Source organism: Mytilus californianus, unplaced genomic scaffold (assembly GCF_021869535.1).
Source record: "Mytilus californianus isolate M0D057914Y unplaced genomic scaffold, xbMytCali1.0.p SCAF_2, whole genome shotgun sequence".
NCBI classification, from domain to species: domain Eukaryota; kingdom Metazoa; phylum Mollusca; class Bivalvia; order Mytilida; family Mytilidae; genus Mytilus; species Mytilus californianus.
The window spans coordinates 118056015-118078839 of NW_026262668.1; the positions used below are offsets into that span (position 1 = coordinate 118056015).

The 22825-nt window shown below is 30.8% G+C and overlaps 1 protein-coding gene across 1 annotated transcript in view; it reads left to right on the plus strand.

Moving 5' to 3' along the window:
- Positions 1-1146: 1146 nt before the first annotated feature.
- LOC127728664 (3-oxoacyl-[acyl-carrier-protein] reductase FabG-like) overlaps positions 1147-22825 on the plus strand; it is a 40411-nt gene continuing 18732 nt past the window's right edge. The window contains exons 1-4 of the mRNA XM_052236273.1: positions 1147-1201; positions 2839-2978; positions 7609-7701; positions 11271-11409. Of these exons, the coding sequence (XP_052092233.1) occupies positions 1165-1201; positions 2839-2978; positions 7609-7701; positions 11271-11409 (409 nt within the window). The 5' untranslated portion in view covers positions 1147-1164. The remainder of the gene's footprint in view (positions 1202-2838; positions 2979-7608; positions 7702-11270; positions 11410-22825) is intronic.

Genomic DNA, 22825 nt, shown 5'->3' on the forward strand with positions numbered 1-22825 from the left:
TCAAATTGTATTTATGAAATGATGTAAATGTTAAGCTAATTTGATTTCATCTAGCTAAAACTGAACTATATAATAAGGCTCGTAATTAAGGCCTATTATAAACTAAGAAAGGATTTTTTAAATTTGTCTCCGGGAATAAAATCAATTGTACTTTTTTTTATCATACCCTTAAACCCATTCTGTTATATAATTCAGAGGTATAGGGAGGTTATAATGTTTCTTATTATAAATTACAATCCTTCTTATTTAATCTTGAAAATATTTATAAAAATCTTCAGTGTGAGAAACTTCATCTCAAGTTCTCAAAATTTATACTTGTGTACACAAAAGTGTAAATTTTGCTGTATTATCAGAACTGGGTCGTTTCTCCCTACATTATGATATTGTAAAGTCAATTGTTAAATACTGGTTTAGATTTGAAAATCTTCAGCCTGAATTCAGTCTGTTGAAAGACGCCTACAAATGCAGCCAAGAGCTTCACAAATGTAACATAACTTCTTGGTTCTCATTTGTTAAGAAATTATTAGAAGTTTTTGTAATTAAACTAGAAGTAAAACATTTTGGACAATATATATTTTTAAATATATCTAACAAATTAATTCACACTGAATATATAAACCATGATATGTTAGCCAAAAAAAAAATGCTTCTGATGGAAAATTGTTCAATTATTTGAAATTTAAACAAAATTTTGGCTATGAAAATTATCTCTGTTTGGTTAAGAACTTTGATTTTAGAAGAGCTATTTGTAAATAATGTATATCTGCGCATTTAACTCTGATAGAGATGCTTTCTCTGACTTTGTTTGCCATAAAATGCCTAACTTTGCTTTACTGGACAATAAGCAAAATTCAGATATTTATTGAGCTGTGAAGACAATCAGGTACTTAATGCTGTTGGAAAATTTATTCAAGTCAATATGAGTTAGATGTATTTATTTCTCATATAAATATATTATATACTTTAAACCAAGGGCTTTTTACAGTCTAATATTGTATTGTAATTGTGTATTTAAATTATATGTATCTATGCTAATCAATTTTCTTTTTCCTTATACATGTATTCTTTATATGCCCCTTGTGGGCCCTTAATTGATAATAAATTATATCTTATCTTATCTTATCTTATCTTATTCAATACAGTGTTTGTTTATTTCTAGACAGAATGACTTCAATTAAGGACAAAGTTGTGATTATTACAGGTAAAACATAAAGTATTGAATATTAAAACTGCTGTGTTGAACTATTACTCTGATGAAATAAATTAATAACTAAAATTTCGATTCAATATGACTATTACACACTGATTACAGAACTCTAAAATTATACTGTAAATGCGAGCTGTGAAAGTGTGTATTTCCGGTCTAAAACGAAATGAATCGCAATTTTATTTATTATGATAGCAAATTGTCGTCGTTGTAAACTTTTTCAAAGATCTTCTCCTCTTAAACGACATAACCTATTTTAAACAGACTTTGGGGAAAATGATCTTTATTGTATATAGGATAAAGTTTGTGTTTTTTATTCTAAAAATAGAACATAGGGGTAAAATGCAGTTTTTTGCTTATATCGCAAAATTGAAAGCAGTCACAGGAAAACTGATAAAAATGCTCAGCAGCTTTAATTCTAGAAAATTTGGAGTTATTGCACCTGAAATGATATTTTTTATGACATTTTTCAGTTTTTTTGTTATCATTTTGAAATCTATTATAGATAAAGAAAAATAACCTTTTTACAGAAAATATGGTAGATAGAGGGAATCTTAAATTGGCAAAAAAAAAAAATACAAAAAAGTTAGACCTACAAAGAAGTAAAATAACCAAAATTGTTAATTAACCCCTAATATTAAAGAGTTATTGCCCTTAACTAATTATTTTTATCGTTTTTTTGGCAGAAACTATTTTAGATAGAGAGAAACTTTAAAGTGCATGTTTAAACACGCATTACTCTATATTAAACAGCAAAATAAGCATTGATACAAGATCTACACAAATAATTCCAGGTGAGCGATTCAAGAGCCTCTTGTTTCTATGTATATTTTTTGTTTGAGGAAATATTTCTATATGTTTTAACTTATTTAATGTGTTAATGCTCCTAACCATGCAATTTTTCTTTAACAGGGGCTTTTACATGATGCAAACTCTTTTCTAAACTTTTCACTTCAAGATGTGAATAGATTGACATCATGTAAAAACTACTGTTATTGTAACAGGTGTATGGGTAAGAGCAAGAACACATTAAACAAGTGAAAATGAAGAAATATTTACTTAAAAAAAACATTAAACACCAAAAAATATATGTAGATAAAGGGGTATATTTGCAAAGCGCCGTGGTTCATGTAGCATCAGTCAGCATTCCGATGGGTACTACTGAACGACTTGTTTTTTGTATTCATATAGAGAAAAAATCGTACTAAACCTTTCCAAAGACATAAATAAGCATCTTGCCGAGGTGTTTGGTTTCACGTTCAGATATCTTTATGCAGTCCATTCACTAATTAGCCTACATTTTAGCGATTTCTTCATCTCATATACATACGAGTGGTCTTGGCAAGAATACAGTGTCTTATTTTCTGTCCTTACACTATTGGTTAATTCTTATGACGAATGACGTATACAAAACAAGAGAATCATACCCTTGAGACGCATTCTGGTCTCCGTTTTGAGTGGATGCGATTTCCTACTGTTATTTCTCTTGGTTTGTATATATTCAAAACGAGTTTATGAGTTTTTGAAAATCAGTTTATTACTGTTTCCTTTTTTTTCTAGAATACATTAATCGTTGATAACATATTTTTATTTTGAACATTGATAACTATTTAAATTAAATTTATATTCAGGAGCTAGTTCTGGAATTGGTGAGGCAACAGCATTGTTGTTGGCAACTTTCGATGTAAAATTAGTTTTAGCAGCAAGAAATGAAGAAAGGTTAAATGCTGTTTCAAATGATTGTCAGACCAAAGGATTATCTGCTGAAAAGGTATTGTTCTCTATCAGGAATTGTAGGTAAACGAATAAAATTAATGGGTTGATTACTCACTGTAGCAGGAAAAGAAGGTTAAATGCATCCCCTTTAATAAGGTTATACCTTATATCAAGATGATCAGACTTAAGGGTCACTCGCTGGTACTATTAGACCATAAGGCTACCCGCAGGTCAGGTTACATCACATACAAGATCATACAATGAATGTCGGATCAAAGCGTTACCGTTGGTGATCAATAAAATGAGGTGAAAGTTTTGCCCGCTGATGATGTAATTATATACATATCAGAAATTTATGTTTGGAACAAGTATTTCCAGCTAAAATGGTAATGCTAAACGTATATATTTAGAATGATAGTCCAAAGAATTATCCGATGATTGGGTAATAATCTATGCCTGAAAGGAAGAGCGCAATTATTACCCCATATAAGATGGTAATGTGTCATGGAAAGCATGTGATCAAACAAAATATCATTGCTACGGGCATTTTATGTAAATAAAGTGTTCATAAAACATTAAAATCATGGTTTTTTTTTTACACCAGACTAAAATGGTCTTAGCTAAATTTTTGTGTCAGTTCTCTTCATCTTTGTATTTTTTTTGTTTTATATTAATTTTGTTTTATCTTAATCAAACTCCAAGAATTGAGGTACATAGATATAAACATAATCTGTAATACAAATATTAATATTGAATTTTGTAAGGCAGTCTAAAGCTAAAATGTTAAATATGGTACTTTTATATATATATGGTAGTTATCAACCTGATCATGGAACGCATCTATCCCATCGAACTTGAGATAAAGGATACAACAGATACATTTAAGTCTGCCTCATATCTTGACTTACATCTAGAAATTAACAATGAGGGTCGGTTGAAAACAAAACTTTACGACAAAAGAGATGATTTCAGCTTCCCAATTGTGAACTTTTCATTTCTGTGTAGCAACATTCCAGCAGCGCCTGCATACGGAGTATATATCTCCTAGTTGATACGATATATATTCCAGGGTTTGTATTTTCTATCATTATTTCCTTGACAGAAGGTTGCTGCTCACAAGAATGCTTTTAAAACAAAGAGTTCCAAGTTGTGAACCTTCGTAAATTTTACGGACGCCATAACGAGTTAGGAAAATTGAGAATGGAAATGGGGAATATGTCAAAGAGAAAACAATCCGACCAAAGAGCAGACAACAGCCGAAGGCCACCAATGGGTAGACCGTTATGGAATATCCGTTTCACAGATGATAGCGGATATGTTCCAAATGTCGTAACTACAATCCCGTTCTCTTTACCCCGAATGTGACCTACCGAATTAGACTTATTACCGGGTTTGTACTAACATGAGCAACACGACGGGTATCACATGTCAATCAGAATCTGCTTACCCTTCTGTAGCACATGAGATCACCCCCAGTTGGTGGGGTTTGTGTTGTCAGTTTTTAGTTTTCTATGTTAGGTTTTGTGTACTATTGTTTGTCTGTTGGTTTTTTTCTTTTTTAGCCATGGCGTTGTCAGTTTATTTTCGACTTATGAGTTTGAATGTCCCATTGGTATCTTTCGCCTCTCTTCAATAATACATCATCGAACATAGAAAGCACCAAGAGAGACTACCAGATATCATTAACATGTAAGGGTCAAGCAGGAAAGAGTAAATAACAGCCATAGTCAAAGGGAAACAAATCCAATACAATACAACTGTTATGTATATGTGTAGAATACTATCAATGCAATGTAATGATGTACACTAACCATTGTCCAATTGTGATTTGCACCAACATCTTATTAATTCTACATACATTATCATAATGCCTTATGTGATTGTAAAAGGAGATATCTCTCCTCACATACAAACTATATTTTTAATCAATTTCCATTTACTCTCAAATTTCTCTTTTGATTTTGATGATCTGTAAAAGGAGTCATATATTCTTTCTATTTGGTAGGTATATATGTTTAAACGTATTGATCGCGCCAGTTAGAGCTGGCAATGAAGCATTAAAGTGACATGTATAAATGTAATACTTAACCAGAACAGTGAATACAATTAAGGAAACATACCATGGCTCTGACCCAAGAATAATGTTTTTTTTTGCATTTGATGGTATAGTCAAATTACATTTATGTTGAAAAAATGCTGAAATTTCAATTCATAAATTACCAACTAGATTCATTCCCAGAAAATATGACTTATAGTTTTCTTAGTTTCGTTAACGAAACTACATGAATTGGTTTCTTTTAACCCACATTATATAAAACTGTTCATAGATGGATTTGGTTATTTTTAGGTCCTTTTTGGTCATATAGCTCTTCAACTGTTTCTTATACATTCTTGGCTTTCAAATATTTGGCTTTAAGCGTTCCTGGTGATCGCATGCAATTCATAACGTGTTGTTTTCATGTTTTACAGCATTAGGTCTCTGCTTGTGGACTATCAGTCCCCAAGGGTATCGTTAGCTCAGCAGTCAGTACTTCGTTATTGACATGATTTGTATCAAACCTTTCTAATATTGTCCGTTTATGAAATTTAAATTTTGAAATAATAAGGAAACTAAGTTTTCAACTCACTATTGCAAAGTTGGCCTTGGATGGATTTGGCTATTTTTTATGTCCTTTTTGGTTATATCTCTCTTCAACTCTTTCGGTTCTTATACATCCTTGGCGTTCAACTATTCGGCTTTGGGCGTTCATGAAGAAGGTAAATCCAGAAAGGCGCTTCAGAAGCATGAAATTAATAACGTGTTATTTTTATTTTTTATACAATAATGAATTTGTAGCAAGAATTCTATGTAAATTGTTTCACTGGAACATACTAAATTTGTTGTTTTAGTACAACAAAATGGGAAACTATAAATGAAATCCCAATGGTATTCCAGGAAATTGATATTAAGGTTATATTGTCTGCGGAATGCATGCAAAATAAAAGATTCACTGTTTTCTTTAAGTAAATCACCTATTAAGAAAACTCCCAATTCACATCAACTCTGGTAAAAGTGGGTTCACTTTTTATTTTCCAGTTATTGTTTATCCATATGGATTGTAACATAATTTGTAATTCATTTGACAATCCAGCTGTTTTGTTTTGAGTGCCATTGATGAAATGCGTCCTAAATTATCACCAAGGTATCTTTGATGAGTTTATTCTGGTCAGGCATAGTAAGCCAAGGTATTGCCCACTTATAAGGTCATTTGCTCTTATATAGAAAAGTTAAACAAAAGGATAACCCGAAACTTTAAGTTCTATAAAAAGCTTGTCAGGTTAAATGCTATTCCGCTAAAAGTGGGGATGATTATCTGACGCAATCTGGCCAGGTAATTCAAAGCTGAACAGATTTTACTCTGACGTTAGATGAAAATTACACCTTATTAATTTCGTGCGTTCGACAATTTCGGGATTTATTTTCATCAGGAACGTTCAAATCCAAATATTTAAAAGCCAAAGTTGTATAAGACAAAAAAAACCTAGAAAAGTAATATGACTAAATGGACCTAAAATATAGCCAAGTTCTTCTAAGATAAAGTTTTCATGAGGACGATGGAAGTTTATTTTCTTAATTATTTCTTAAATCATCAACGAAAAGTGGTTATGAATCATGTCAGTACCGACGCAGTGACTACGAAGTTACTGATGCTCTCCTGGACTAACAGTCCACCACGCAATGGTATCGGACAAGTGCTGGTAAATAAAAATAACACTTTATTAATTTCATGCATCCGAAGAGCTATTCTGGATTTACCTACATCAGGAACGCTTTAACCCAAACATTTGAAAGCCATGGATGTAAGACAAAACACGTGAAGAGATATATAACCAAAAGGGACCTAAAATAGCCAAATTCATCTAAGGTCATTTTTTCCTCAGAGAGTTTGAACCTTTGTTTCTTTATAATTTCTTAATTTATCAACGCACAAGTTATGACGCACAACATTCCAGCAGCGCCTGCATACGGAGTATATATCTTCCAGTTGATACGATACTAGTATTCTAGGGCTTGTATTTCCTATCATGATTTCATTATACGATGGTTGTTGCTCACTAAGAAGCTATTAAACCAAGAGTTCCAAGTGGTGATGATGAAATCATTCCTTCGTAAATTTTACGGACGCCATCACGAGTTGGTTGACTGTTATGGAATATCCGTTTCACAAATGAAAACGGATGTGTTCCAATTGTCGTAACTACAATGCCGTCCCCTTTTCCCTGAATGTGACCATCCAAATTAGACTTATCACCGGGTTTGTACTAACATGAGCCACACGACAGGTGCCACATGTGGAGAAGGATCTTCCTACCCTCCTGGAGCACCTGAGATCACCTGCAAATTTTTGGTGGAGTTCATGTTGCTCAGTCCTTAGTTTTCTAAGTTGTGTTTTGTGTACAGTTGTTTGTCTGTTCGTCTTTTTCTTTTTAGCCATGGCATTGTCAGTTTATTTTCGACTTATGAGTTTGATTGTCCCTTTGGTATCTTTCGCCTCTCTTTTGTTATATATGTTGGAACAGATATCCTGGAGAACAATTTAGCATCTGTCTTTTAAAATTTTGAAGTCCCATATTCATATATTTAACTTAACACTTTTGGCGTCATTTATATTAATCTAACTTCAATTTCTTTGTTAAATTTTCAGATCATAGTTATAAGATGCGATGTTGTTAAGCAAGACGATTTAGATCAGCTGATACATAAAACCCTATCTACATTTGGACAGATTGATGCCTTGGTAAGAATGAACTGGATATTTGACAATTCTCAGCAGGTGTTTTAATTTATTTGTATAATTGTTCGAACTTATTTGATGAAATACTAAAATCTAAAGGGATGGGTTCAATTTAATAGTCGCTCTTATCGATATAAAATAAAGAGACAATTATCAAACAGAATAAAAACAATACCGATTCAAGAATTTATAGATCATCGTATGGCCTACAACAATGAGCAAACCCCATACTGTATAGTCAGCTATAAAGGCCCGAAATAACAAAATATTAAACAATTCAAACAAAAAACACCGGCCTGATTTAAAATAAAACAATAACAGAAAAAAAAAGATATAATAGACAGCAACAAAGACAACCACTGAATTTCTGTCTCCTGACTTGTAATAGGCACATAAAGAGGTAATTTTATCACATTGTATGTTTGAAAGTGACTGCGGGTGGCACAATTCTTCAATTACTCTAGTGTACCCATGCCCAAACGTTTAATAAAGTAAAGGTGACTTGTTTTGTAACATCTAATATAGAAATATTCACTGCATATGTCACAAGTCTTCTATAACGCCATTCGTATCTTCTTCTTTTTTTCTTTATAAACACGCATGAGATATTTGCCACTGGAAGTTAAGCAATCAACAATCAATCAATCAATTCTTCCTTATTTTACTTTAGCTAATCCGTGAAAATTGTTTGTCACTGCAAAACTCACATTTTTTTAAAGGTGTAAGATTCGACGGTGACTCCGGACACGTGAACACAAATCATTTGTCAAAAATGATCAGTGACTCTTGACTATCACAAATTTTACATAATATTCGCTACAGCGCAGATGCATATCTTCCTTTCATCTTTCCAACCAATCACTGTTATATCTTCATTTATTCCGGGAACGTACCGCATAATCCTTCGGGACATTAAATTATAACGTTACGTCGCTACGACGATACCAATTGTATATTTGTTAGTCATTATTAAAATACCATCTGAATAATCAAGTCTCGCTCGGATCTTTCAATGGCGAGGATAAAAACAAAGAAATTCGCAGACATTAGCAGTGTAAACAAAGAAGAAAAGTTAATGGAACAGAGAATTAAAAAAAGATCACGCTAAAAAAGAGAATCGAAAGGAAGATAACGCTAAAACAGAGATTATGGATCGAGAAGAGCCCAGAGAATAACGATAGTTACAAAAAAACCAAGAATTTACGCTCACAATCATTTATACCGTCTGAAGATCAAATATCCACAGGAAAGCAATGGGAGGAATGGCTTGAGAGAATAGAGAGAGAATTTCGATATTTTAGGATAACTGAACCTGAAGATAAAAAGGATGCACTAATCATTTATGGAGGGAAAGACATATCAAGATTGGAAAGAAGCTCAAGAAATGAAGAAGGAGAATATGAGTATAAAATATTAAAGAACAAATTAAATAAGTATTATTTATCAAAAAGGAACACACATCATGCCAGGTATTTATTCTTAAAAATGAAGCAGTTAAGAGACGAAAATACAGTAACATATGTAATGAGAATCAGAGAAAAGGCACATGAGTGTGAATTTGAAGCTACATGTGAAGAAAGAATCCTGGAACATTGCATACAAACCATAACCAATCAGGAATAGATAAAGAGGGCTATAAGTAAAGGTTGGAATCTAGAAAAGTTTGTTGAAGAAGCGGGAAGACATTTATTTACAGATGAAGGACATGGAATTCGGAAGTCACAGCATGCGTTCAGCAAATCAAATACAGATAATACAACAGCGCACAGGAATTTAAACATGATATATTTCCACAAAGTTATAGAAATGATAGAAATATGACAACAAAGGCTGATTGTAGTTGTTGTGGATTTGATCATGGTGAGGAGAGAAGATTTCCAGCATATGGTAAACAATGTAGAGATTGTGGACTATATAATCATTTTTCTTCAGTATGCAGAATAGAAAAGAGAAACGAAGTAGAATATGATACTAGTAATCAGCAACTATAGAAACAGAAGAAATGTGAAGAAAACAACAGAAGATACAAATGAAACCGATTCAAATACAGACAAATCAGACTATGAAGAAGATGAAGATTATTTTGGAGAAACTAGCAAGCACTTAATGAAAAAACTCAAAGTGAAGACCATTCATGGAACAAAAGATATTGAAAAAATACTGACAGTTAGAATTGATGATATGGATGTTAAGGTGGAACCAGATAGTGGAGCAGACGTGAATATGATGGATGAGAATCAATTCTTAAAGTTTCAGAAAAGAGCATACGGAAATCCAATGTTAGAAAGGAACACAATCAAGTTAAGTACACTGCAAAATTCACTAGCAATAAAGGGAGAATTTACGACCGTAATAAGAAATGAAACATGTGGCACAGAAACAAAATTCATTGTTGTTGAAGGAAAAATCAATTCTCCACCATTGATAAGTAAATCACAACTCTTATTGAGTAAGGGATGTTAAAAATTAGAGCTGATGGGTCTTTTACAAAAACAAACCACTTGAGGATACAAGATTTAAAGAAATATGTAATGAAAGTTACAGAACAGGACAGAGGAAAAATGAAACTCATCAACAGATCAGAACGAAAAGAAAATCTACAAAAGAAAGACAGTGCAACAGCTATACAGGAAATGTTTATGAGTAACAGTTCAACACCTACAAGAATATCACCGTATAAAGCTGAAATGATCAGACCTATTAGGACGAGATTAGAGTATATACCGAGAGCAACTGACAAGGATGAAAATTTATATGATGAGATAAATTAAAGAGATAGACGATACAAGGAGAAAATTAAAAAGTATATTCAGAACAGAAACAAGAAGATGACGACAAATCACCCCCTCCACCTGCAAGACAGGCACGGGAGGGGGCGGATAAAGAGACTTTGGAAAACCAGAGAAACACCTCATGATAATCAACTGATGGACATTAATAGAAGTAATAAAAATCAGGAAACCCAACCAGAAGAACTAGATTATAGATCAAAAGGAGACAGACGCGCACCGCAACATTTTAGAGATTATGTTATGTGATTGCTGGCTAAAATGAAAGAATGTGAACTCTATTCTATTACAACATAAGAAAGAATGTGCACTCTATTTTATAACAAAAATATAAGTGAACATTACAAAAAGAACAGTACAAAGACTGTGATAATTTAATTGATGTATATTGTATACAAACTTAGTTTTATATTTTAATTTACATTTATATAATTTTTTTTCTAATTCAAAGTTAAGGGGGAATGTAATATCTTCATTTATTCCGGGAAGGTACCGCACAAACCTTCAGGACATTAACTTATTACGTAACGTCGCTACGGCGATACCAATTGTATAAATGTTAGGCATTATTAAAATATCATCTGAATAATTAAGTCTTGCTCGGATCTTTCAATCACTACTTTAAAATAAATTTAGTTTTTACAACTGTAATAAATCTTTCTAAACAGACATTGACAACAATGTTTTACGCTGGTCAAATATGTGTTTATACAGCATTTAGTCATTAAAGTTGTAACGAATCTTTTTAGATAGTCACAAACGTTTCTTGATTTTGGTATGTAGGTGAACAATGCTGGTAGCGGTAATTATAAAAAGATGATGGAAACAACACCGGAAATATTAGAAAGTATTCTTGATATTAATGTTAAAGCACCATTTAACTTGTCACAAAAGTGTGCACCTTTTCTTATTAAGACACAAGGTAAGATGTATTTAACTTTATCAATACGATTGGTCTTTAATGCTTGTCGAGTCGGAAAAACAGAAAACAGTTCATAGGTTTGTTGGTATAAATGGAGTATGTTACAATGAATTTAAAACGTATTAAAAAAAATGCTTTTAACAAAAAAGGTAAATAATGGTTCCATTTTGGTAACCAAAATAACGGTCGAAATAAAAATTGTCAATTATGTCCGTCCAAAGCGAAAATTAGAATCCCATTTAAAGCATTCATTTTGGAAATGCACAAAATAGGGATGAACTAGGGTGCCTAAAAGTGTTAGCAGTTCATAATCTACTGATTGCACATATCGTGTTGCTCATGGAAAGTAAAATACGACAATAAGTCGTGTTAGATGATGTCACAATCAGGGAAAAGAGGACGGGATTGCGGTTGTGTCATTTGAAACATAAGCGATGTCAATTTCCAAAACATTGTTTTTATTTGTATATTAAATATGTGTAGAGTTATTGCTGAATTGCTTATTGCCGTATTCGGTACATCTTTTCTGTGTTTTTTTTGTATCATTCTTTTAAACAAATTTGATTTGGTTATCCAACTGCTTTGATTCGAGAGCCACTCACGAATCTTATGTAGACAAAAAAGCGCGTCTGACTTATCAAATTATTGATGACTTCTTATTATATGCTTATTTTCCGATTTTAAAGACACAGTTTACTTCCTATGAGGAATAACATCTGAATCAGCATGGTATTGAAAAAAAAACCATGTTTTCTTATGAGACTTACATATCTAACTGTCCCCTAACAAACTGTGAGAAAACGCTATAAGAGATATGACATGTTTGCAGTGACGTTTCAGATTTTAATGATCGTTAAATCTAACCTCTATGGAAATGGTTGCAAGAATATCACAAAGAGTTATATTTTACATCTAACGTTTTATGATAATACTATATCTTAATCTAGTAAGAAGGTAAGAAAAAAATCTGTATATCAATCTATGTGGCTTATAAGACTTAATTATACACATTTTGTTTATCTTATTATTTACTATTGCGACTGATATTTGCCAGCGGTGAACATCATTTAGCTTATTTACAGTCAGGAGCAAACATATTTTGTTTCTCATATTTTACATTAAGATTTCGTAAATTATTCCAGGTAATTCACTAGACAATGTCTTCCTATTATGTTTGAAGACTTTGTGGTGTGCAATCTACTCCAAAGTTAAGTCACCGGTATAACAATTAAGAATTTATTGATTGCTAAATGTTGGCTTAATATCCGATGAAAAACGTGTCTTGCATATTCAGGACGAAAACAATTTAATAATCCAAAAAATAGGTAGGCTCTACAAAATACGTTGACCGAGATAAAGGACGAGAAATTTGGACTGATATTAGGAAAAAGGAGGTATGGTCTGTCAGATAGGAACAGAAATCTTGTATTGCAAAATGTCACCCATGGATTCCTGGAGCCCTCAAATAGATGTCAACCCGGTGCATGTACGCATGCGTGTTTCATGTTCAGAATCTCGTCAGTGGTTGTCTTTTGTTATATCTTTATGTTTTGGTGATGATGACAGATCTTTGATAGTATCTTGTTATTTTTTCCATTTCACAACTGTTTAGACTCAGGGCTATCTTGAACTTTACTTATTGTATAGACACCTATCTATTGTTGTAGATATCTTTTTCATTTTTGTCTTACTGTGACTATAGGTGTTGCTGTTTACCTTTACCTATCGTTCAACCAGATTGTAAAATTGACAATACTATTTGGACATTTAAATTGACCAGTTGCCAGATTTAAGTCTCACTGAATCTATAATAATCTACCTTGATGGATTTACCTATGAAAGTCCATGAAGTGACTTCACCTGTTCAGTGGTTAAATTTGTTCTAACATTAAACTGACTATTGTTGATTTTTAGATGAAAACAGCAAGTTTTCAGGAAAATATTATTTGATATTTAAAAAAAAAGACTCATTTATTCCAATAACAATAATAATGATGACAATAATAATGTAAATGAAATTTAATAGTACATGATCTATTAACAAATATTTTTTTTCCTGACCCATTTGAAACTATAAAAACAGTGCCGATTTCATAGGTGGGATCTCCACTAATGCATCAAAGTTAGTGTCTAAATTAAAAAACTATGATATGAGAAAAGAACATGGGATGGATGTACATTTTTGTACTTTAGACAACAATCTTATGATACATGTATGCAAGTAATATCAGAGTACCGCAGATTATTTCTTCATTACTATAATATTCAACTACTTAAAACAATTTATGAAACTGTTTCTCCATATCAAAGACAAACATCAACAAAAAAAGGGACAACTTTTTATTTGTTTCATATTCTTTATTCTTTATACATCAAATCAAGAGACATAACCTTCCTTGATCAACGGATATATCTACAATGTTGGAAAATTCTTTCAGATAAAGATTGGTTAATGCTATCTAATACAGAGTCAGCTATTGCAAGTTCCATATGATATTCATAAAAAATGATTTTCTCTTTTAATTCCATCTTTGATTAGTTTAAAACAGTACTCGCAAATATTTAATTCTGGATGGTATGGTGGCTGATAAATCAAAGTTACACCGTTATTTGCAAACAAATACTCAAGATCTTTTTTAATTAGTCTAGCGTGATGAAATCTACAGTTATCCATAATAACAACACCACCAGGACTTAATATAGGTGCACCATATAACCCGTGGTTAAAACATCACAAAAAAAGTTTAATAGCTGCAAACTGTAAGATGGGCCTTCAACTAGATTGAAATAGTCTATTCCAGTTCTACTGTGTAATAAATTAAGTGTCAGTGTAGCATCAGATGCAAACCGTTGTATTTCTATTGCATCATGTCCATACAATGAATACCCGTATTTCCTGTCACTAGAGTTTTTCAAAAATGTACTTTCATAAAAAAAAAATGCAAGTTGAAAGAATTTGTTGTAGATATAATATTTATGTAATCATCAAAACTAGTTTCTACATTCAGTGTTTGTGATTCCTTTGCAACAGATCTAACTTTCTTGCGAGATAATAAAAGGTCATTTTTTAAGGTTCTGCATATTGAAGATTCAGTTGGACAAGTTTCTAATGTACAAACACCAGTATCTAATAACTTTTTTTGGATTTCTCTAATTTGAATTGACGGACAGTTTTCTACAAAAAATGCAATACACTCTATTACATCATAAGTCATAATTGGTCTGGAGTATTCTCTAGGTCTTTTTATTGGTTCATCATTATAAAAATACTTTTTGACTGAAGGTATACTTATTCCAGTTTTCCTAGCTATTTCAGATATTCTTTTACCACTTTCCTTTAAATGATGTATTTGTAATTGATCTTTTTCATCAAGTTTGATTCCTTTTTGAATCTGTTTGATTGTGAAATCATCATCCTTTGTTCCAATAAATGAACTGTAATGGCCTATGATTTTTAAATACCTGTCTCTTTTTTCTTACAACAGAATTGGCTCTGTAACAATAAAACTGACACCTTGCTTTTCACCTGAAGTCCAGAATGAGTTATTCTACTATAGTTTGCGGAAAAAAAAGTTATACAGAATTTCATTTTTGTTTGTCTTTTTAATTTATATTATCCTGGAAATATTAAAAATTTTGGTAAATAAAAATTATTGAAGTCAATTTTAGTGAATTCAAAATACAAAAAAAATCCTGCAACTGAAATGTATAACAAGCTACCATTTCTGACCCCTCTTCACTAAAAAAATAGATATTCCCAGTGACCAACAAACCAGGTGTTTTTGGTACTCATCTTTATTACAAATTTATTTTTCAAACTGTAAGAATGGATATGTCTGCGAGTGAATTGTTGCAACAATTGGGACCAGAATTTCTGAAATACTAGCAAACTTTTATGGAAAATGAATTTTGCGATAGCAGTTTATTTCGCGCCATGAACATTGAAAATGACTTAGACTATATGTTTGATAATAATCCACTACCATTGGACACAAAAGGAAATTACAATATGCTCTAAAAAACTTAGAGTCAGTTACTTGTTCAGAAAAAAATGAGATCTCTATTGCTTCCCCTGAAAATTCTTCTAGTTAAAGAAATAACATGGATAAAATTAAAGAAAAAATTGCTAAAAAACTTGCAAATGAAAGAAAAATAAAAAGCTGATTTCGTCCATAAAAGAAGGCAGATAGACCTAATAGTGAATGACCCAGACCCAATAGGGCCATTGAAATCTATAAGATGTAGCAACTGTCACATGAAGGGCCACAAAGCCGATGGAAATAGGGGGGGGGGGGAACCCTGCACACTCCCAGTATATAATTTCTGGAAAGACTGCGACCAAAAAGACAAGCACGCAGAATATAAAGTGTAATGTAAACAAATAGACAAAGACATTAAACATGCAGACAAAGAGATCGATGAGATGTCAGGGGAAATAGCTCGGTTAACTTCATTTCAGGAAAAAGCCGTATCCTCATTCATTGGTGTAATAAAGGAAAGACTCAGACAAACAAACAAAAAAAGTACATTAATAGCAATGTGTTGATGAGGGATGTCATTCATTTGAAGGACTTTTATAATAATGAAATTCACAATCATCCACAAAGCCTTGACGAAGAAGATTTTTCATAAATTTTTATTAATCGTTCCAAAAAAAAACACTTGCAAGATATCAGATAAAAAACATTAATGTATGAAGACAAATCTGATGAAGAACCTCCCAAAAAAATCCAAAATGTAGTTTCAACATCCAAGTCTGAAACCCCTTCTATACCCACACAAGCGGCCAAAGCATAACCAATGGATTATGCAAATATGTTCATGCAGAATCCATATTAAAACCCATATGGAATGTATTCAACTGGATATTATGGATATTACCCATTTATGTGTTATCAACAAGGTTTTCAGCAGAATGTGAAGATTAAACCCCCACTTCCGCCTGAACCTCCACCAGACTCTGGTTGATAAATACAGCGCTATAAAATTAAAGTGCTTCAAATGGATTTGAGTATAAGAGGGATTTACTTTTATTTTTAAATATATTACTGGAATGGAATACATATGTTATAATGAAATTGAATATAGTGATTAATTGGGATTTACTGATTTACTAAAAGTAATAGTGAATGGAATTTATTTTCAAAGGTAGTACATGTATTACTGATTCAAAAGTTATAATGAAATTGAATATATTTTCTAAAGTGGTATTATTGATTCAAATGTTATAATGAAATGGAATGTATTATCATGATTATCAAAGTTGATATTACTGATTCAAAAGTTATAATGAAATGGAACATATTTTCAAAGGTGGCTTTATTGATTCAAAAGTTATAATGAAATGGAATACATTTTCAAAGGTGGAATTGTTGATTCAAAAGTTATAATGAAATGGAATATATTATCAAAGGTGGTATTATTGAGTGAAAAGTTATAATGAAATGGAATTTGTTTTCAAAGGTGGTATTATTGATTCAAAAGTTATAATGAAATGGAATATATCATCAGAGGTGGTATTACTGATTCAAAAATTATAATGAAATGGAATATATTTTCAGAGGTGGCATTATTGATTCAAAAGTTATAATGAAATGGAATGTATTATCATGATTATCAAAGTTGATATTACTGATTCAAAAGCTATAATGAAATGGAATATATTTTCAAAGGTGGCTTTATTGATTCAAAAGTTATAATGAAATGGAATAAATTATCAAAGGTGGTATTATTGATTCAAAAGTTATAATGAAATGGAATTTGTATTCAAAGGTGATATTATTGATTCAAAAGTTATAATGAAATGGAATATATTATTAAAGGTGGTATTACTGATTCAAAAGTTATAATGAAATGGAATATATTTTCAGAGGTGGCATTATTGATTCAAAAGTTATAATGAAATGGAATATATTTTCAAAGGTGGTATTCTTGATTCAAAAGTTATAATGAAATGGATATATTATCAAAGGTGGTATTATTGATTCCAAAGTTATAATGAAACGGAATATATTATCAAATGTGGTATTACTGATTCAAAAGTTATATAGTGAACTGGAATATATTTTCAAAGTTGCAATTTCTGATTCGAAAGTTATAATAAAAAGTTAAATCACAAAAATACTGAACTCCGAGTAAAATTCAAAACGGAAAGTACTGATTTACTAAAAGTATTAGTAAATGGAATTTATTTTCAAAGGTAGTACATGTATTACTGATTCAAAAGTTATAATGAAATGGAATATATTTTCAAAGCTGGTATTATTGATTCAAAGGGTATAATGAAATGGAATGTATTATCATGATTATCAAAGTTGATATTACTGATTCAAAAGTTATAATAAAATAGAATATATTTTCAAAGGTGGCTTTTTTGATTCAAAAGTTATAATGAAATGGAATATATTATCAAAGGTGGTATTATTGATTCAAAAGTTATAATGAAATGGAATTTGTTTTCAAAGTTGGTATTATTGATTCAAAAGTTATAATGAAATGGAATATATTATCAAAGGTGGTATTACTGATTCAAAAGTTATAATGAAATGGAATATACTTTCAGAGATGAAATTATTGATTCAAAAGTTATAATGAAATGGAATATATTTTCAAAGGTGGTATTCTTGATTCAAAAGTTAAAATGAAATGGAATATATTATCAAAGGTGGTATTATTGATTCAAAAGTTATAATGAAATGGAATTTGTTTTCATAGGTGGTATTATTGATTCAAAAGTTATAATGAAATGGAATATATTATTAAAGGTGGTATTACTGATTCAAAAGTTATAATGAAATGGAATATATTTTCAGAGGTGGCATTATTGATTCAAAAGTTATAATGAAATGGAATATATTTTCAAAGGTGGTATTCTTGATTCAAAAGTTATAATAAAATGGAATATATTATCAAAGGTGGTATTATTGGTTCAAAAGTTATAATGAAACGGAATATATTTTCAAAGATGGTATTACTGATTCAAAAGTTATATAGTGAATTGGAATATATTTTCAAAGTTGCAATTTCTGATTCGAAAGTTATAATGAAAAGTTTAATCACAAAAATACTGAACTCCGAGGAAAATTCAAAACGGAAAGTACTGATTTACTAAAAGTAATAGTGAATGGAATTTATTTTCAAAGGTAGTACATGTATTACTGATTCAAAAGTTTTAATGAAATGGAATATATTTTCAAAGGTGGTATTATTGATTCAAAAGGTATAATGAAATGGAATGTATTATCATGATTGTCAAAGTTGATATTACTGATTCAAAAGTTATAATGAAATGGAATATATTTTCAAAGGTGGCTTTATTGATTCAAAAGTTATAATGAAATGGAATATATTTTCAAAGGTGGTATTGTTGATTCAAAAGTTATAATGAAATGGAATATATTATCAAAGGTGGTATTATTGATTCAAAAGTTATAATGAAATGGAATTTGTTTTCAAAGGTGGTATTATTGATTCAAAAGTTATAATGAAATGGAATATATTATCAAAGGTGGTATTACTGATTCAAAAGTTATAATGAAATGGAATATATTTCCAGAGGTGGAATTATTGATTCAAAAGTTATAATGAAATGGAATATATTTTCAAAGGTGGTATTCTTGATTCAAAAGTTATAATGAAATGGAATATATTATCAAAGGTGGTATTATTGATTCAAAAGTTATAATGAAACGGAATATATTATCAAAGGTTGTATTACTGATTCAAAAGTTATATAGTGAATTGGAATATATTTTCAAAGTTGCAATTTTTTATTCGAAAGTTATAATGAAAAGTTAAATCACAAAATTACTGAACTCCGAGGAAAATTCAAAACGGAAAGTCCCTAATCAAATGACAAAATCAAAAGCACAAACACATCAAACGAATGGACAACAACTGTCATATTCCTGACTTGGTACAGGCATTTTCGTATGTAGAAAATGGTGGATTGAACCTGGTTTTATAGCGCTTAACCTCTCACTTGTATGACAGTCGCATCAAATAAAAATAAAACAAACAGACATAAAAGGTAAAAATGTCAAAATAGGGGAAACGGAATGTATTTAAAGTCAATTTTTTAAGGAGAAAGTATTAGTTAATTCATATACCAAGTGTTTTGTGCGAATTTCAACCTGTATCAAAACGTTCTATTCATTGATATGGATAGGATTTACAATTTACAATGAGGAAAAGTTATATTTGGGAGAATTTCCAGCTGTGTCAATTTATTTTATCTAGTGATTTGGAAAGGAATTTATAACCAAAATACAGTGTCATATTTTCAAACTTGCAATTTGGAAAGGATTATAAAACAATAAAAAATTATTTCTGTGTGAATTTCAACTAGTGCTAGTAATCTCAACTGAAGACTTTTGATAGATTTATGCATTTAAAAAATATAAAATTTTGAATCATTATTAATAAAATTTATTGTCTTTATAATAGACCTCCATACAAAGAAAAACAAGACAATTTCTTTTTTCTCTCTTTTGATGTTATTAAAGTATATTTTTTGCCAGATTACGTTCAGATCATCAAGAACTGAATTTGAGTTATCTCCCATCATAGATGAAAGTAACCAAGAACAGAAAAACATACAAATTTTTTACAGTGCAATAATGTCATGCAAAACAAATTTTAACATTTTAAAAGTAGTATTGATATTATGCTAAGATTTAAACTATCAAAATTAAATTTTTGCTGATCTCAATTTAGTCTTTCCTTTAAATAAATTACTTGTATAACATTCAAACAAGTTATTTCCTTGAGTTGTTCATTTCATTACTTACAAAATGTTGATCTTGTTGATTTTTTTGAAGTCTTTTCTCGTTAAAATGGTATGATGGTTTGATGGTTTTATACACTTATGGGTTATTTGAACATGATCAGAAGAAATCTTGTAAACACCAATGAGACACCAATCACATATTACTTAAACTGGTAATAGTTATACTAAATATATTTAGAATTGGATGTGGTCATGGTGGCATTTTGGTTATCCTTCTTATTGAATGCCTTGACAATTAAATATTTGCAAATTATTGCTCTATTTCAGTCATTTCGTATACAAAACACATAGGCTTACACAAATCAGGGAATTCAGTGTGTTGGCTTTTACTGTTAGTTAGATTCGTCGTTAACTATAGCCAATAATTGCTGTGTTCACACTACAAACTTGATGAAGTAAAACAATTTTTTTCTGATTTAGAAAATTGCGGTAAAAGTCTCTTGGAATTTGAGATACATTTTTTTGTTATTGCAGAAGTCTGACACCTTTTGTTTTGCTGGTATCTAATGTGTCTCTATTGTCCATATCAATAAAAAAATGTGGATAGTGTCCACATGTGGACACAGATGATGCCCCTGCTTGCATATCATATAGTTATAAAGGGACATAACTGAAAAACGGTAAAAGTGACGCTACCCAAATTTGAACTTGATCTGAGTTTTGTGGTAATAAGCATTGTGTGTAAGTCTCATAACATTTGGTTGAGGCTAACTTAAGTAGAGAACAGAAACTAAAAATTCAGAAATTTTTCTATTTGTAAACACGCATAACTCTAAAACGGTTGTGTATAAGTTTTATGACATTTGGTTGAGACAAACTAAAGTTAGAGAATGGAAACGAAAAATTCAGCAATTTTTATGTTTATAAAGGGACATAACTCAAGAATGGTAAAAGTGTCGCCACCAAATTTCGTACTTAATCTGTATTATGTAGTAATAAACATTGTGTATAAGTTTCATAATATTTAGTTGAGGCAAACTAAGTTAGAAAACGGAAACAAAAAATTTGTACTTGATCTTAGTTTTGTGGTAATGAATATTGTGTATAGGTTTCATAATGATTGGTTGGTGCAAACTTAATTTACAGAATGGAAACTAAAAATTTTGCAATCTTTCCATTTATAAAGGGGCATAACTCAATAATGGTTAAAGTGACACTACCCAAATTCAACTTGATCTGTGTTTTATCAGTGGAAGTCAAAATAAAAAATTGCATTGTATAAAGCATTGATTGTAGTTGATTCAATTATAATCATGGACAAAGGAAGATAACTCCAATTTTAAAAATTACTTGATATTTAGAAGAAAATAAAATATTTGCAATTTTTCCATTTATAAAGGGGCATAACCCTAGAACGGTTACAGTGACGCCACAAAAATTCAAACTTGATCTGTGTTTTGTAGTAATAAGCATTATGTATAACTTTTATAACATTTGGTTGAGGCAAACTTAAGTTAGAGAACAGAAACTAAAAGTTTTGCAATTTTTCCATTTATAAAGGGGCATAACTCTAGAACGGTTAAAGTGACGCCACCAACATTCAAACTTGATCTGAATTTTGTGGTAATAAGCATTGTGTATATAAATTTCATAACATTTGGTTGAGGCAAACTCAAGTTAGAGAACGGAAACCAATTTTGGGACGTACGGACGTACGTACGTACAGACGTACAGACGGACAAGGGTAAAACATAATGCTCCCACCGCTACGGCGGGGACATAAAAAATACAATATGATTATTACCTGAGGGGAACATCTTTTTTTAAATATTTAGCATATATTGGCAATTTGTTTCACTGGATTCACATTATTAAGTGAAGAGAGGTTGAGTAAAATCTAACAATAGGATAATGATATCACACAGCATTAATTTGACCCGACAAAACTATGATATTTCATATATTTATATATATGAAATCATTATATCAGTGTGTTGTTAAATCTACAGTTTAGAAAACTTCCCGTAGTTTACGCATATAACACTATAGCAGTATTACTCAAATCAGAGTAATAAACTGGTGCAAGAGCCATGGTGAGTTTTAACTATCTCTCAGAATCTGTCACCTGGTTTTGTTTGTTTTACATTTTGCTACTTGGCTTCCCTCGGAAATTATTGATAACATTTCAAAAGATACGCCACTCTCCCCTCAATTTATTTCCAACTAGGACCATTTTCAAGATGCTTTTGAATTTTTAGTCAATTTTAAGGATTCACATCCATGTAATATCTTTCAATTTACAATAACTGCTTAAAGATGGCTCAAAACTGAAGTTATTTTCTTAAGAATAGGCATAATATATTTATCCAATAACTAAGAGGGAAACAATATACATTTACAAAAATGAAAAGTCATTCAGAAGTGAAGCAGCCTTCGCAGGATGATTTTAGATGATCACATATACAGTTATTGATCTCATTTGCTAGGCACAGAGAAAAAAAAATATATAGCTAATTTCCAAATTTGAACCAATATGAATTGTCTACAATTGTGATACAAATTGATTTAATTTAGTTGTTATAGTCCTTTGAAGTAAAATTCTACAAAAAACATGTACTGTTAAATTTATAGTTTGAGTTTAAATTGACTTCAAAATTGATACAGAATTGATGAAAACGAGCATATTAT